Source organism: Zalophus californianus, chromosome 7 (genome assembly GCF_009762305.2).
Source record: "Zalophus californianus isolate mZalCal1 chromosome 7, mZalCal1.pri.v2, whole genome shotgun sequence".
NCBI classification, from domain to species: Eukaryota; Metazoa; Chordata; class Mammalia; order Carnivora; family Otariidae; genus Zalophus; species Zalophus californianus.
Window position 1 is genome coordinate 93,372,836 of NC_045601.1, and position 16,549 is coordinate 93,389,384.

General features: G+C 36.3%; 1 protein-coding gene across 3 annotated transcripts in view; it reads left to right on the forward strand.

The window, feature by feature from the left end:
- The window catches only part of KHDRBS2 (KH RNA binding domain containing, signal transduction associated 2), a 600,281-nt gene that overhangs the window by 538,452 nt on the left and 45,280 nt on the right, over positions 1-16,549 (forward strand). For all 3 annotated transcript variants that reach the window (XM_027602665.2, XM_027602667.2, XM_027602666.2), the window contains exon 8: positions 12,189-12,247. In XM_027602665.2, coding sequence (XP_027458466.1) covers positions 12,189-12,247 — 59 coding nt within the window. The remainder of the gene's footprint in view (positions 1-12,188; positions 12,248-16,549) is intronic.

Here is a 16,549-nt window from a genome sequence, read left to right on the forward strand (position 1 = left end):
ACTTCTGTATAAGAACCACTGCAAATGAAATTATAGATCTTGGGGCCCCCGCTGAGGCCAGCTGATTTAGAATCTGAAGAATGGGGGGCTCAGGAATCTGTATTTTTGGCACAGTATCCTTGTGATGCTTATGAACACTAGCTACTGAGAGCCATTGTGCTAGAGAAAGAGACAGATTTTAAAGAACATTCTGGAACAATGAGAGCTGTTCTACATGAAGATGTCAACAAGGTCTTATAGAATGCAAGTGGGAAGGGGTAACACCTTACCTGGTAATGTTTTAATAAGAAGCCAACCATTGAGTGGATCCCAAAAGGATAATGGATACCTTCTTAGGTGAAGAAGTAGAGGAAGTTCCATCTAAATAGAAGGATGCCATGGTGAGAGGCATGGGGCCATGAAAGGATTCATGAATTGGAAGACATTCTATTATGTTGGGGTGTGGGGTTTGGTAATAGGGGGAGTGACAGGGGAAAGGCTGGGTAGGTCATAAGAATGTAGATAGAAAAGGGACTTGTATGCCATACTAAGGAATTAGCATTCACAGTCAGGATTAGAGAAAAGAGAAACATGAAAATACACAATTACAATTCAGTTCATAGCATGCCATAGTGGTGGTGTACAGAGACACAGCCTCACCTGATTTAAGTTATATTCTGAGAGTTTTTGGAAGAATGTGGCTTTGTTTCCTCACATAAAAGAATTTATCAAAACAGAATCACTGTTACTAATTCATATATTCTTTCCCCAGACTTTGTTTTATTTGTTTAAATTTCCAAAGTCTGGTGCATGAAAACAATCCTTAAATAAGTAAAAAGTGGTTCTGGAATATTATGCAACAGAGGTGAGATTCCATCTATGTTTGAGTGGGGAAGAATATAAATTACCGTTAACACATAGTCATAGTGCAGCTTGCACCAACGAATTCAGTTTCAAAGTCAACTAGATTATTGAAATAATTAGAAATTATACTGATGTTTACAGCACTGAAATCTTACTGATACTCATGAATTATGACTCAGCCAAAAAGGTAATGTGTATACAGTTGGAATTATGTCCATTTCAAACTAGGGTTCAGTAGCTTCTATGTACTTGTACCAAAAGCATGTAACAGTTCATTTAATAATGTCATGTGTCACTGAGCCTAATTAATCAGTCAGTTGAAGGTCTTATTTATAGAAAATAATTGCTATGTTCTAATGATAATTCCATGCAATAAAACAGAAGATTAATGTTTTTGTTATAAAATTGCTCACCCTTCATTTATGTAATAAAGGGTCAAAGTAAGCAAAAAAAAAAAAAAATACAAGCCAAATTGGAAACAAATAATTAAAGAGTGTCTATAAAAAGAGACCATTTTCAGAAGTGTATGTGCAGTGTTGAATCCAGACCAGCAAAAATATATCTAAGTGTATTTCTCTCTCATTTGGAGCATGACGTTGCACTCTCAAAACACCCATTTTCTATAGAGTAGATCATTGCAAAGCTGATCATAATTCTACACTAGATGCCTTTTATAGATCATCTATCTTGATCATTAATCTATGAGCAGAACAAATATGTCACTTCCCTCATGAATAATCAGCCTATTTTTCATCCTGTGAACATTAAATACATCAACTGAAACTTAAGAGGGCATGTATGGTATTTCATGTTTCAGAGTACTTCAAGAAGATGAAATCTCTTTCAGTATTGCAACCTTTATGAATATGAAAAAGAGGAGCTTTATGTCTAAACTTTATTGATTGAACAATTACCTGTTATTAATATTTACTGAGTGCCTGCTATGTACTAGGTACTTATCATGGGGCTGTCACGGGTTATTTCATCAATACTTGAGGTAAATATTATTATTTCCATATTAAAGGTGAAGAAACTGGAGTTCAGAGAGACTAAATGATTTGTCCAAGATGACACAGTCAATGAAAATGGAAAATAACAGCTTTCAATATTAAGTTCAAATACTTTTCTTTTTATATTCTGTGTATCATTTTTAGAAAAAAATACTTATTTTCCTCCAAATGGATCAGGGAATGGACTGTGGACCTTTTCTGACTCATAAGACTCTCACCTTTGAGTGAGAGACTTATATCTTTAACTTCTCAAAACAAATTGGCCAAGATAACTGCAAACGATTATCTCTCTCTCTCTCTCTCTCTCTCTCTCCCTATCCATCCAACCATCCATCCATTCATCCATCCATCCATCCATGTTTAATATTTAATTTACTAGTTAATTTTGGAAGACACAAATTTATATTCTAGTTATACAAAAATACGGCCACTCTATAACACAATGCTTTTTGTGTAACACTATTGGTTGAACAGAGTGAATGAATGAATGAATGAATTTCAAAAATATTTTAAAACTATTCATGCAATCTTAAAGGAATTCCAAAGATACTTTAAAATTACATATGTATCTAAAGCATTGATCTTTTCCCTTGTTAGAACTCTGAAAACTGCTGATATTAGAGCAGGGAAAGTGTATTTGCATTTTAGTTGAAATGCATACACATAAAAAGGAATGTATTTCAGGTAATATTTTTGAGCACACACACACACAAAATTATCAACATATTTCAAAGTTTAAAAATATCTTAGGGTCACCTGGGTGGCTTAGTTGGTTAAGCATCTGACTCTTGATCTCAGCTTAGGTCTTGATATCAGGGTCATGAGTTCAAGCCCCATGTTGGGCTCCATGCTGAGTGTAGAGCTTAGTTTAAAATATACATATTTATATATTTTAAGAGAATTTCATTTCTTTAAAATTTGTTTTGATTATTTCTGTATTAGTAATATATAAGTTATGCAGTTGAGTTTGTTTCATATGGTTTCTTTTTATACCAAGTTTTTATTTACTAATGAATGTAATGATAGTGATTTCCCAACATGATCAAGCAAATTATCATATATGTGAACACTAATTTCTAGTATCAGAAAGGTTAGCTTGTATGTGTTAGTTTTCCAAGTGCCCTCAGAATAAAGTCCAATTTCTAAATGGAAAAATTCTTGAATGGGAAATGAAATGTATAAGATATGAACATATAATGGTGCTTAAGTAATTTAAGCTATACATTTTTCATATTTAAATCTCTTATTAATTCCAATGGTATTGGTATTTTTTACTTTACTCTCCAAGCATGAGATTAAGAATTTTAAACTATGCATAGGGGGAATTCACTCATAATTAGCAGTTATAGTATTTGTTTTTTTTCCTATGCTTTTACCTTACGATTGGATATATCATAATTGTGTTTTATATTTACCTGTTTTAATAATAATTCAGAATATTTCATTCCTAAACTCTTGAAACTAATTGGTAGCAGCCCAGTAAATATTATGAGACTTCACTTCTGTCTACTGTAGTATTAATCATGGCAGTGGATTCAGAGACCATCAGTCATTTGTACAATTTAGTAATAAAATTCAAACACATTTGGTTGCTTTTCAAATGTACCAGTGTGTTGCAATCATAATCTACACATGCTAGGTTTACAGCTTTCTTGTAAGTAGCACTTTCATGGAACTTTATGAAATTTAACAGAAGGATTTGATCACCATATAAATGGATATAAAAATGAAGAACTACATGGAGAGCCTGGGTGGCTCAGTTGGTTAAGTGGCTGCCTTTGGCTCAGGTCACGATCCCAGGGTCCTAAGATCGAGCCCCGCATCAGGTTCCTTGTTCAGCAGGGAGCCTGCTACTCCCCCTGCTTGTGCTCACTCTCTCTCTCTCTCTCTCTCAAATAAATAAATAAAATCTTTAAAAAGACAGGAAGGAAGTTAGGAAAAAGAAAGAACTACCAATTTGCAATTTAAGGAGGGGAGCTGGAGGAAGAAAGAAGAAAGAAAAGAAAAAAGAAAGAAAGGAAGGAAGGAAGGAAGGAAGGAAGGAAAGAAGGAAGGAAGGAAGGAAGAAAGAAAGAAAGAAAAAGAACGAACGAACGAACTACAAATTTGCAATTTAAAGATGGGAGCTGGGCTGAAAATTTATCTTTCCTTGACAAATATTTCTGGAACTACAGCATAAATGCACAACATAACAAGGTTGGTGCAGTCAGTTAAGTGTCCGACTCTTGATTTCTGCTCGGGTCATGATCTCAGGGCCCGGTGTCCGGCTCCACTCTGGGTATGAAGCCTGCTTAAGAGTCTCTCTCTCTCTCCCTTCTCCCTCTGCCCCTCCCCACCCTGCTCACATGCTCTCTCTCTCTAAAAAATAAAAAATAGGTAGTTATAAATAATAATCCTTCATATTAGTACATTAATCAAGTCCGTTTATCCCTTCTTCTAAAATATTATTTTGTAGGTTTTTTTTAAAAAAGATTTTGTTTATTTATTTGACAGAGAGAGAGAGACAGCAAGAGAGGGAACACAAGCAGGGGGGAGCAGTAGAGGGAGAGGGAGAAGCTGACTACCCACTGAGCAGGGAGCCCGGTGTTGGGCTCGATCCCAGGACTCTGAGATCATGACCTGAGCCGAAGGCAGACGCCTAACAACTGAGCCACCCAGGTGCCCCTATTTTGTAGTTTTTACCTTTCTTCAATTCAGAAAATGAGTGAAGCTTTAGTTAAAATTCATCCTCATCTAGTTGTCCAGCTTCATATACACAAATCTTCAGCTTACTCAAGAATCAAAAAGAAGTTGAAATGAAAGACAACATAGCATAAACTAAATGCAGCTAGAACTTGTGAATGTGGGCCTTTTAATCTTTGGAGGACCACAACAAGCCGTGGTGTTCGTAAAGTGTTTAATTGTCTCTGGTAATTTTTATATCCTACCAAAAGATTATGCAAAAATTAAGCAAAGTACGGATTTTTTATAAATTGCATCCTCTATTTTTTCCCCACTTATACCAGTCTGGTTTGATTCTATGAACACCTCTTATGGAGCAGTGTTCTCATTTATATTATGGCCAGTGTGTCTCTTTGTAACAACTGAATGTCCAAAATGTTTCCTTTACAAGCTTGGTTAGTCTCAGTGACTCCCGAGCTAGTCTGCACCACCATCCGTGTGGTTTCTCCGGCCACATGAACACGAACACCAACTGCTAGATTGTGAAGCACTAGAGAAACTAAGTGTTGTTATGTCACAGGTGCTGGGAAAACAGCTTGATTATGGTGACGATATTATTTGGTTTCCTGGAATCCACTTTTTATCCTAACTTTTTCTACTGTGTTCACTGCCATTTCATTAGTTGTCTGAGGGAACTATCAGTCTGTTTCTGGTAAGATATTCCTCTATCCATCAAAAAAGAACTGGAATTTTTCCATCTCTGATTTTTTTCTAGTTGTACAAATGACCATCAATAAATTAATCTGATGTTTTCCTGCCTCCTTTACTCCACTTATTTATATATTATTTTTTCCCAAATATTTATTAATGTCTATGGTCTTAACATGAAAAAGCCAAAATGTTGTGGAGAATTTTACTAATAATTAGATATTGTTTAATGAGTCATTGCAGCTAACATGTTCGATCCTGATTTTATATACATGCCGGTTCCTAGGAAAATCTCATCTGCTATAACCACCGGAGTAATTAAGTTCCAAATCACCAATAATTGTCATTTTAATTAACACTTCCACAATTGTCACAATGTGTTTAGATACCTTGATAGCTATATTTTCTAAATATAAATATAAGGATAACAGTGAACCAAAAATTAAATAACCAGGTTGTGTTTATACTGAATTCATTTGTCCACTTTTACTCACATTTCAACATTATTAAACAACAGATAAATGAAACTAATGTAATGAAATAGTAGCTTTCTGAAATAATGGCATGAAAAGCTTAGAGCCAACAGTACAGTTTACTTTCTCTAGCCAAATCATATATGTTTTTAAAGTTGAAAAATAATATAACAATATATAAAAATCACAGATGAACTGGTCAGTTACATTGCTTTTAAACTTTTAATCTGAATTTCACTCATATCAGAAAATAAAAGTGTTTATTTTTCACTGCTCCCATTGCTGTCAATATAACTAGACATCGCTTCTGAAGCATATACAAAGTTTTATAAAGATATTTATAGCAAAATGTTCTAAATTATTCATGTTCAAACACAATCATATCTTCTTGAATTCTTTTGTTCAATCACTTATTCATTCAACAAATATTTGCTGGATTTCTGTTCATCTTAAGGGTTGCTTTAATTGCCAACTATATCATGGGTTATAGCTTCCTTAGTAAGGAGATCCACAATTCAGTGGCCCAAGTAAGAGAAAAGTTTATTTCCCTCACACATAATAAACATGGGCAAGTAGGTGGGCTCTGCTCCATGACACCATTTACGGATCCAGGCTAGTGGAATGCTATCTGTCTTAGTTTAGACTGCTATAACAGAATACCATACATGGTCTGGCTTATAAGCAGGAATTTATTTCCTACAGTCCTGGAGGCTGGAAGTCCCAGGTCAGGGTACCAGCATAGTTGGGTTTTGGTGAAAACCCTCTTCTGGACTGCAGGCTTCTGTCCTCTTGTATCCTCACATGGTAGAAAGAGAACGAGAGCTCTCTGGGGTCCCCTTTTTAAGGGCACTAATCTTATTCATAAGGGCTCCACCCTCATGATCTAATTACTTCCCAAAGTCCCCACCTCCTAATACCATCACATGGGGGGCAGTTAAGATTTCAACGTATGAATTTGGGGAGACAAAAAGATTTAGTTTACCACACCATCACTGGCTTCAATCATTCACACTTCCAGCCAGTTACATAAAGGTTGAAAAGAAGCAGAGAACAAAGGACTTTACTTTTCACAGATCATTAAAAAATTTTTACACATCATTCTGTACCTGCCCACCCTAAAATATAAGGGAAACTAGGAAATGTAGTCCTGAGGTGGCCAGTCTCTCTTATGGAAAAAAAAAAAAAAGACAAATGGATTTTGGAGGGGAACAACTAGAAGTCTTCTATGTCCAACCCTCTAGTGATACAAATACAAGGGAATACCCTTCTTCTCATTAAAACAAAGATGCTTACCTTCTACCCAACAAAGAAAATCCAAGTTCAATTCCAATTACTGCAACCAGCTCAAAATCCAGAATCTCTGGGAAATATACAGACCAATGTATTAGGTCCTGATTCTTTGAAGTCTGGCAACCTATAAAAAATAAATCTTTCCTGCTTTCAACTTTCTTCCCCATACATAATACCCAATATAAGGTGGTGGAAAAGGAAGAGAATCACAATAGAAACTTTCATTGAGAAACACATAGACAATAAAAATTATAAAATCTTGACACGCAGACACCTAAACAACATTGAAATAATATTTTGGTTAGTGCATCTGGCAACCTTGGTTTTCTTTTATGGAGGTCATACCAGATTTACTAGAAGGTCTTCTTTATCCTAATCGATAAATGGTCTTATATCCATAGCCACACCTGAACTGAGTCAAGTACAGCATGCCCTCATGAGGGACTTCAAAATTTTACAGCATGCTTCCTGACTGTACATGTTCAGGGACCTGGGGATTGTTTTAGGGATCATATATGGCAGTAAAGTCTAATGGGAAGAGATGAGGGCATTTTTGAACAACACTCATTATCTCTTCCCATTGGAATACAGAAACAGCTGAGTTCTCTAAACCTGTTAAGCCCCAAATTTCTGAACATTCTCTCATTTTAAATTATAGAACTGACACATAAATCAGGCAGAGATAATTTCTCTGAGCAAAGTTCTATTCACTTTTGTTTCTCCTGGAAAAATGGCCCATTCTTCTTTAAGCTCATGATGTTTGTAAACCTTTCTAAAAGCAGCAGGGTTATGAACAGTTGAGCTTTGTTCAGCTTTTTCCTGTAGTGTCAAAATATATGTAGCCCTATAACCTACTGTTCCAAGTTTTCACGGGCAATGGTATAACAAGGCTTATTTGCTTTCTACCTAACTGTATTTTTTTCCTTGCACTCTCCACTCTCCCACTAAGTTAATGCCCAATTTGGGGATTTTAATGGCAGTTCTACATGTCTACATACTCATTTCTCTGTTAGACTAAATTGTTGTAACAAAAAGTCTACATACTCATTTCTTTGTTAGACTAAATTGTTGTAACAGAAAGATTCAAAGTTCAGTGGCTCAAATAAGATAAAAAAATTTTTTTTCACAACCACATCCCTGAGGTCGGTAGTGATTTATAGTCAGTCTGCTCCAACATGATCATCTAGAGACAGAAGCTTCTCTAGTGTTGCAGCCTACAGATTCCTAAGGCACTCTTTCTTTGCATGGTAGCTGCTAGATCATCACTTTGAGTGCATTCTACCAACTGAGGAGGGGAGAGTGCACAAGTCCAAAATGAGGAGTTTGTCATTAAATCGGAAATAACCTTAAGGTTACTACCCTCCCATGTGTGCACTTCCCACATTTCCTGACTCAGTCACAGGGCACATCTAGTTGTAAGGATAGCTGAGGAATGTATCCATTCACTGGGCAGCTATCTGTCCACGCAAAATGTTTTCCTATGGAAGATATGAGAAGTAATATTTGGACTAGCAAAGGTATGGACTCTGACAGAGTCCACTATGATTATTATCTATTATTTTGCATTATCTATTATTTTACAAATGTCTTCATGTCCTACTTTCCCCTTTTCAGAGTAGCTAAAAGTTAAAACTCCCTCTTAGTGTGTATGTATCATTTATGACCCACAATAACTGCAGTTGCTTCCTCATGGTCTCTCTCACTACTTTCTTCTTCCTGTCTCTTACCTTCATCAATTACAATTAAAATTGAAATCCAGTGAGAAACGTAGTTATGCCACTAGATAGTGTTTGGACCTAGTGGTCTCCATACAGCACTGTGAGAAACACAAGCAGGCTTTTTCAGGGAAAAATTATTGATTGTGACAAAGGGAGAGAGAAGCTGCTGTTAATGTCCTCAGTTTCTCTTCATCCCTCTAAATGGGAATGCTGCTTATTAAATTGTATTCTCATGACTGCCATTTCTTGATCACCCAGGGAATCAATGTAACAACTCACAGGAATTTGCTACATATCAGTGAGGGTTCTCAATTAGGTTATATCACTTCTATTAAGCTAAGGATGTGAAAGAAAAGATAAACACCCAGCCACTAGTCAATGGCCTTAGTCTCAGGGATGGGAAGAAAAACATATTGCCATGCATTTTTCCTAGATAATTTGTGTATGAACATTCTGGGCAATGAAGATTGGGCTCAGTAATCTTTTTTATTATTATTATGTTATGTTAATCACCATACATCACATCATTAGTTTTTGATGTAGTGTTCCATGATTCATTGTTTGCGTATAACAGCCAGTGCTCCATGCAGTACGTGCCCTCTTTAATACCCATCACCAGGCTAACCCATCCCCCCACATCCCTCCCCTCTAGAACCCTCAGTTTGTTTTTCAGAGTCCATAGTCTCTCATGGTTCATCTCCCCCTCCAATTTCCCCCCCCTTCATTCTTCCCTTCCTGCTATCTTCTTCTTTTTTTTTTAACATATAATATATTCTTTGTTTCAGAGGTACAGGTCTGTGATTCAACAGTCTTACACAATTCACAGCATTCACCATAGCACATACCCTCCCCAATGTCTATCATCCAGACACTCCATCCCTCCTACCCCCCACCACTCCAGCAACCTTCATATCAGTGAGGTCATATGATACATGTCTTTCTCTGATTGACTTATTTTGTCAGCCTAATACCCTCCATTCCATCCACAGCACTGCAAATGGCAAGATTTCATTCCTTTTGATGGCTGCATAATATTCCATTGTATATATATATACCACATCTTCTTTACCCATTCATCTGTCGATGGACATCTTGGCTCTTTCCATAGTTTGGCTACTGTAGACATTGCTGCTATAAACATCGGGGTGCACGTACCCCTTCGGATCCCTACATTTGTATCTTTGGGGTAAATACCCAGTAGTGCAATTGCTGGATCGTAGGGCAGCTCTATTTTCAACTTTTTGAGGAACCTCCATACTGTTTTCCAGAGTGGCTGTACCAGCTTGCATTCCCACCAACAGTGTAGGAGGGTTCCCCTTTCTCCGCATCCCCACCAACATCTGTCATTTCCTGACTTGTTTTAATTTTAGCCATTCTGACTGATGTGAGGTGGTATCACACTGAGGTTTTGTTTTGGATTTCTCTGATACTGAGAGATGTTGAGCACTTTTTCATGTGTCTGTTGGCCATTTGGATGTCTTCTAGATAAGTGATACCATAAGACGAAACAACATTAGAATAATTGGGATCCCAGAAGAAGAAGAAAGAGAGGGGCAGAAGGTATATTGGACCAAATTATAGCAGAGAACTTCCCTAATTTGGGGAAGGAAACAGGCATCAAAACCCAGGAGGCACAGAGAACCCCTCTCAAAATCAATAAAAATAGGTCAACACCCCGACATCTAATAGTAAAACCTGCAAGTCTCAGAGACAAAGAGAAAATCCTGAAAGCAGCTCGGGACAAGAGATCTGTAACCTACAATGGTAGAAACATTAAATTGGCAACAGACCTATCCACAGAGAGGCTGGCAGGCCAGAAAGGACTGGCATGATATATTCAGAGCACTAAATGAGAAAAAGATGCAGCCAAGACTACTATATCCAGCGAGGCTGTCATTGAAAATAGAAGAAGAGATAAAAAGCTTCCAGGACAAATAAAAACTAAAGGAATTTGCAAACAGGAAACCAGCCCTACAAGAAATATTGAAAGGGCTCAGTAATCCTTTTATTTTTTCCAACTACTTTACACTACAATTGAATTAATGCATTATCAGTTGCCTCCCAGAAAGATAAAGAGGGCCAAACTTCTCTCTGTCTCTCTTTTTCACCTCTAATACATAGACTTGTATTTTCTTTTTTACTTCTCTTTCCTTACTATCAGGGAAATCTGAAGTGTTTAATACAATGAGACCTATGAGATTTCCCTGAGGGATAATGACAACCACAAAATTTTAGGCTTTTGTATCTTTTCTTTCAACCTAACCCTTTGGTATCTATGGCCCACCCTCTCAGTCTTTATACAATTTTGGTATTTGATATTAAGCCATTTTCTCGCCACACTTTATATACTTAAAAGAAATTAGTAATCTTGACATAACTTACAAATTTATTACATATATAATATATAAATCAGAAATTAAGATTCAAGCTGAGGACGTAAAATGAAGGAGCTTATTTGAGGGAAAAATATAGGCTCTCATAAATTATCAAAGTGAATATATTAATATAAGTAGTTAATATTTATTCTGAGGACATCTCAGAAGCAACTGGAATGGTCGAAGGAGCAGGAAGTGGTCAACTGTGTTAAACGGTGCTAATGTAAAATGAGGACCACGTCTTGACTAGATTTGAAATGTCAAGGTACTGACAAGAGCTGTGTCAATGGAGACAACAGCCTGATTGGACTGGCTTCAAAAACCTCTATATAGAAGGAGAGGCAGTGAAAAGAGTGAACAGTTGCCTCTTTTCAAGAAATTTTGCCTGAAAGGGGCAGAGAAAGGAATAGTCATTAGAAGGAGATGTGGGGGTGAGGGAGGACTTTTTCGGGATGAGAGATATATGAAATGCGTGGATGCTAATGAGAATGGTGCCTTAAAGGAGAAAACCGTTGGTGAAAGAGTGATGAGAATTGTAGTGAGGGAAGACTCGGCGTAACTTGAGTAAGAAATGGAGGAGGGACACCTTCTTGTCAGTTATTGAAATGGGGAAGCATCTAGCAAAATATTAAATAAAAATAAATCACTTATCTATTTGAGAAGGGCATGGACATGCTGTGGAAGGGCTAGCAGGGAGTGTAAATATAATTTCAGTGTTTGGAAGTGAAGGTGAAATGGATGCATATTTCTTAACGTAACCGCGTTAAAAGCCATACACAATTGACCAGATTGTCATCTTATATAGCACTTTTTCTTGGAAATAGATCTTTATAACTTCCTTCTTGACAAATTTTGAAGTATTATACTTGTGTTTTAAGGGAAATTTGATTTATAAAGTTGGAGGTTAGAGATAAAGAAGTTCTGAGGTGGCATGAGAAAATCATAGCACTCCTTGTCAATAACCTCTATTTTTCTTCCTGAATATTTTTTTTAGGATTGTGTTTGATGCCTAGAGGTTCTCGGGATATTACCTTAGCAAATTCCATATGTGTTTCTGGGTTGATTCCTCCTGATTACAGTAGCATTGATTGCTGTCTAAATTTGTTGCAGTGTCCCTGAATACTATGACTACGGTCATGGAGTAAGTGAGGATGCCTATGACAGCTACGGTAAGACCTTTTCTTTACTAAATCTGTGAAATCAGAATATCCATCAGTCACTGACAACTCAGAAATTACTTCTAGCTTTCTACTCCCGGTTTTTACAGAAGGCCAGACTAAATTGATTTATGTAATTCAAGGGTGAGATCTGACGTACAAGAGCCAGTGCCAGAAACCTGGACAGATCAATTTTGATCAAAATTTCAAAAGCAATTAATCACAATCATAGATCATTTTCCACAGCAACAGTGAGCATTTTGAACAGTGTCTTATATGTTCCACTGTGTCCACTGACTCATTGATTTGACAACAATGCTATGTCTTTCCTGCTGTAACAAAGATCATTAGAGTAATACACAGTTAAAATATTTTAAAAGGTTTAAGGGCCGAAATTGTGGCTTTCAAGTTATTTTCTTATAGCTCTTAGAAGTGCCATATAACGCTTGGCATAAGAATTTTATAGTCAAATAGCATGTCAGACTATAAAACTAATTTCAAAAATACAGTTTAATTAAAATACTACTTAAAATTAATTGTAATTCAATTCAGTAAGATTTATTGAGTACCCATGACATATCCATATAGTATATCACTTTCAAAAGGTAGTTTCTCATTCCTTAAAATACATATGCAGTGTCACCGGTTGGCCACCTTGAAAAATAACATTTATTTAAATGTTTTTGGTCCCCAATTCTTATTGAAATAATACCATAGCCACTCTGTTTCTCTTTATGGGGAGCAGTAGAAGAGATCATGAATGGTGCCTCTGTGTTCAGGGCTCCACATTATGCAGGTGCAGTGCTTTATAAGGACGAAGGGAAGGTCCAGACCCCAGGAGGAAAGGAGGAAGTGCACCCTCACTGAAACTCATTACCTAATCGACTCACTTCTCCAGGTGGACGATCATGAGGAGTAGAAATAGGAGTAGAAAATAAAAATAGTAGAAAAATAAACCGCCCCCACAGTGATTGCCATCCATAAGCTACTTACTTACATATATCTTCTCATTTATTTTTTATGATAAATTGAACTATTAAGTGTTTTTATCTCCATTTTATAATGAGGAAACTAAACAACAGAGGTTAAGTCAATATGAGAGCACAGCTGTGGGACGAAGCTTCTGTTTTTATAGTCTCATCAGTGGTTGGAATGCTATCAGTTGGGGCTACCACACATGAGGCACCTACCTATTATGGCTCTGTACTAAGCAATTTATCACGAGGATTAGAGATTATGGAAATAATCCTCATTAAACATTCTGTGTATATCTACATAATCGAATCCCCACTAGAATCATAGAGGGTACACACTCATATTGTCATCTGCACTTTACAAACAAGGAACTGAGGCTCAGAGTTGTCAGTAACTTGCCTGAGTTAAACAATTCGCAAATGACAGAGCAAGAATGAATTCAAGTGCGTCCGATTTTGTTGTTGGGAGTTGGGGCAGAGTTCAGTGGACCTAGAGAGAAAGAACAGGATCTGGTACTTTAAACCTGATTTTTTTTTTAAAGGAAGGATGTTGAACTTAGTGAGATTTCTCTAAATCCTGCCAGCTACTCTCCCACTAATCTAAGGGGATGAAGGTTTTCTAGAGTATTTTACAGGAAAAAATAAAGAATTAACCCAAAATGAGCACTAGGCTCACTCTCTCTCAGACTCCAGCTTCTCCAGCACCAATCAAATGATCATAATCTCCCTGCTGTGAGAGACAGGGATATTCTCCAAAATAACTGAAATATGTTTTCAGAAATTATTTCACAGAAAAAATAAGTGATGGACAAGTTCGCACACGTCTGGCTCAGTTGCTGCAGCATTCTCTTAGTTCAACAGGGCAATAAGTAAATCTGCATTGTTCCAAGCATATTCTTAATCAAATAGGAGTCAAGGGGCGCCTGGCTGGCTCCGTTGGTTAAGCGTCTGCCTTCAGCTCAGGTCATGATCTCAGGGTCCTGGGATCGAGTCTCACATCGGGTTCCCTGCTCAGTGGGGAGTCTGCTTCTCCCTCTGCCCTTCCCCGTTCATGCTTTCTCTCTCTCTCTCTCAAATAAATAATACAATTTTAAAAAAAGAACAAATAGGAATCAAGTCACATGCCTTGTATGATTACTTAGGATGATAGGTAAATAAGATACAACATGGGCCTTTAATTCATTCAATTGTGTGCATATAGGTATTTACAGGCTGTAGGAATATGATGGTATACATGATAGATATTTTCCCTCCCTGGTTCCTGTCTATTGTTGAGAAACCTATGGCTACATATAAAAAACTGTGCCAGATTATAAACCATGTGATACAAGAGAAAGTCAGAGAACATTACTCGTGTAACAAATATTTATTTAATGGCTAACATGTGCAAGCCATTGTTCTCAATCCTGGAGATACTGTGGTGAACAATCTCTTGAAACTCACATTACTATTTATAAACTCACTTTTTAAAACTGGGATTTTCATTTGCAAAATACAGTCATTGCTTTTTATACTTGGCACAACAATTTGAGGAAAATCACCCCTATGAGCTTTACTTTATGGAATTACATGTACTAAAATTAATGGATGATATCTGACTGTGTAGCTGGTAATAAGAGATGAGTTTTCTGTTTCTAATTATTTTTTAAAATGTTATTACCATGTGAGGTAATAGGGAAAAGTGTGTGAATATATACTATGGCTTTTCAGATCTTATAACGGACATCCAGGGACCATGGTCAGGAGAGCGGGGTCCACCTCTCTGACCTATGGGTCTTACATGATTCTTTCTTGGTTCTTTGATTCTTCTGCTGCAACAAAGTCTACAGACAAACAACCACTTTTATTTTAAAAGCTACGCCTGCCCATAAGCACTAGATTTCATTCTGGGTCAAATTATAATTTATCAAAAAGCACTTCTCAGCACCCAGAAGCAGTTGACACATTATTTTTAATAAAGTATTGAGTATTTTAAAAGTATTTTAATAAAGTATTTTTAATAAAGTAATGAGGAAAATGTCTGGACAGAGTAAGAAAGATATTACATAGGAATTTTTACATAACTTTTTTTAACCTATTTTATTAACTAAATTAACTAAAATGTCAGCCAAATTGGCCATATTCTTAGTGTGGAAAGATTAGATACATATATGTGGCTAAAAATAGACTGGTCTTTAGGGCCATGATCTTTTCTTTGGCCATTAGCATCTGTTGCCATTTTCTGACATTATTGAGCAAGCATTAATTCGAGAATATGCTTCACATTCAAGGTGTTCTTATTCTTTGTTTGAAAATGTTGATATGTCAACACTTTATGCATTCTAATTTAGGAAGCCCTTCTTGATTTTCCTGTCAGGAGGATAATTGTTCAGGACAGAATTTATTAAGTCATTTTATTGGGGTCAGAAGTGATATTCCAGGGGCTGAAGCAAAGAAATCTAACTAATGTGTTGCAACATTTTTCATGGTGTAGATCTCACAGAAAATGATATGTGTGCAGCACAGTGGGTTGAGGGAGAAGCTGCTCACAAGCCAGGATTCCAGCAGCCTAGGGTCCAACCCACCACCCCATAACCCTCTCGGCTCACTGTCACCCATCTGTGGTACACATTTGGCCACAGAATAGGGATCAGGGACTCTGAACAAAGGCAACTAGGTTTTAAATGATGCATATGTGAAATTGATCTTATTTTTTTAGAATTTCTTTTGCCACAGTGTTTAGAAATCTAAGCAGATACGTAGGCCTGATTCACCTAAAAAATATAACTTATTTTTTCTTATTCTAAAAATAATACACATCCACTATAGAAAATTAGTTTTGAAAAAGAAGGAAATTTAAATCATCCTGAATTATGCTACTATATGTATTCATTCTTTACTTTTTGTTATATATTTTGCCAATTTTTTAATCCATCGTGATACACATTTTATTTATAAAGAGAACACAATGTAGACTGCTTTACAAAAATTCCTTTAAGATTTTCCTATCATTAAGTAAATGTTTTCTTTTTCAGCTCTTAATTATTACAATTATACCTTGACAAAATGCAGAATTTAATATATTTTCACATGTGCTATCAGAATTAACCACTAATATGATCAGTTGAAAAGGGATACTCCTTTTGTATAACCAGGAAATAAAGAAAATACTTGTGGTCAATCCACATAGTATTGAGATTTCAATTTTGAGAATTCTCATACATCTCATATTTTCTACAGACAATAGAAAAAGGGCCAGGTCAAAAGCTGAGAAATAGTAAGTGCTCAGCATCATCATCTTGAAATCTAATTAACAAATTAAAATGCATTGTATACACTCAGATTTTGGTATCAGGTTATT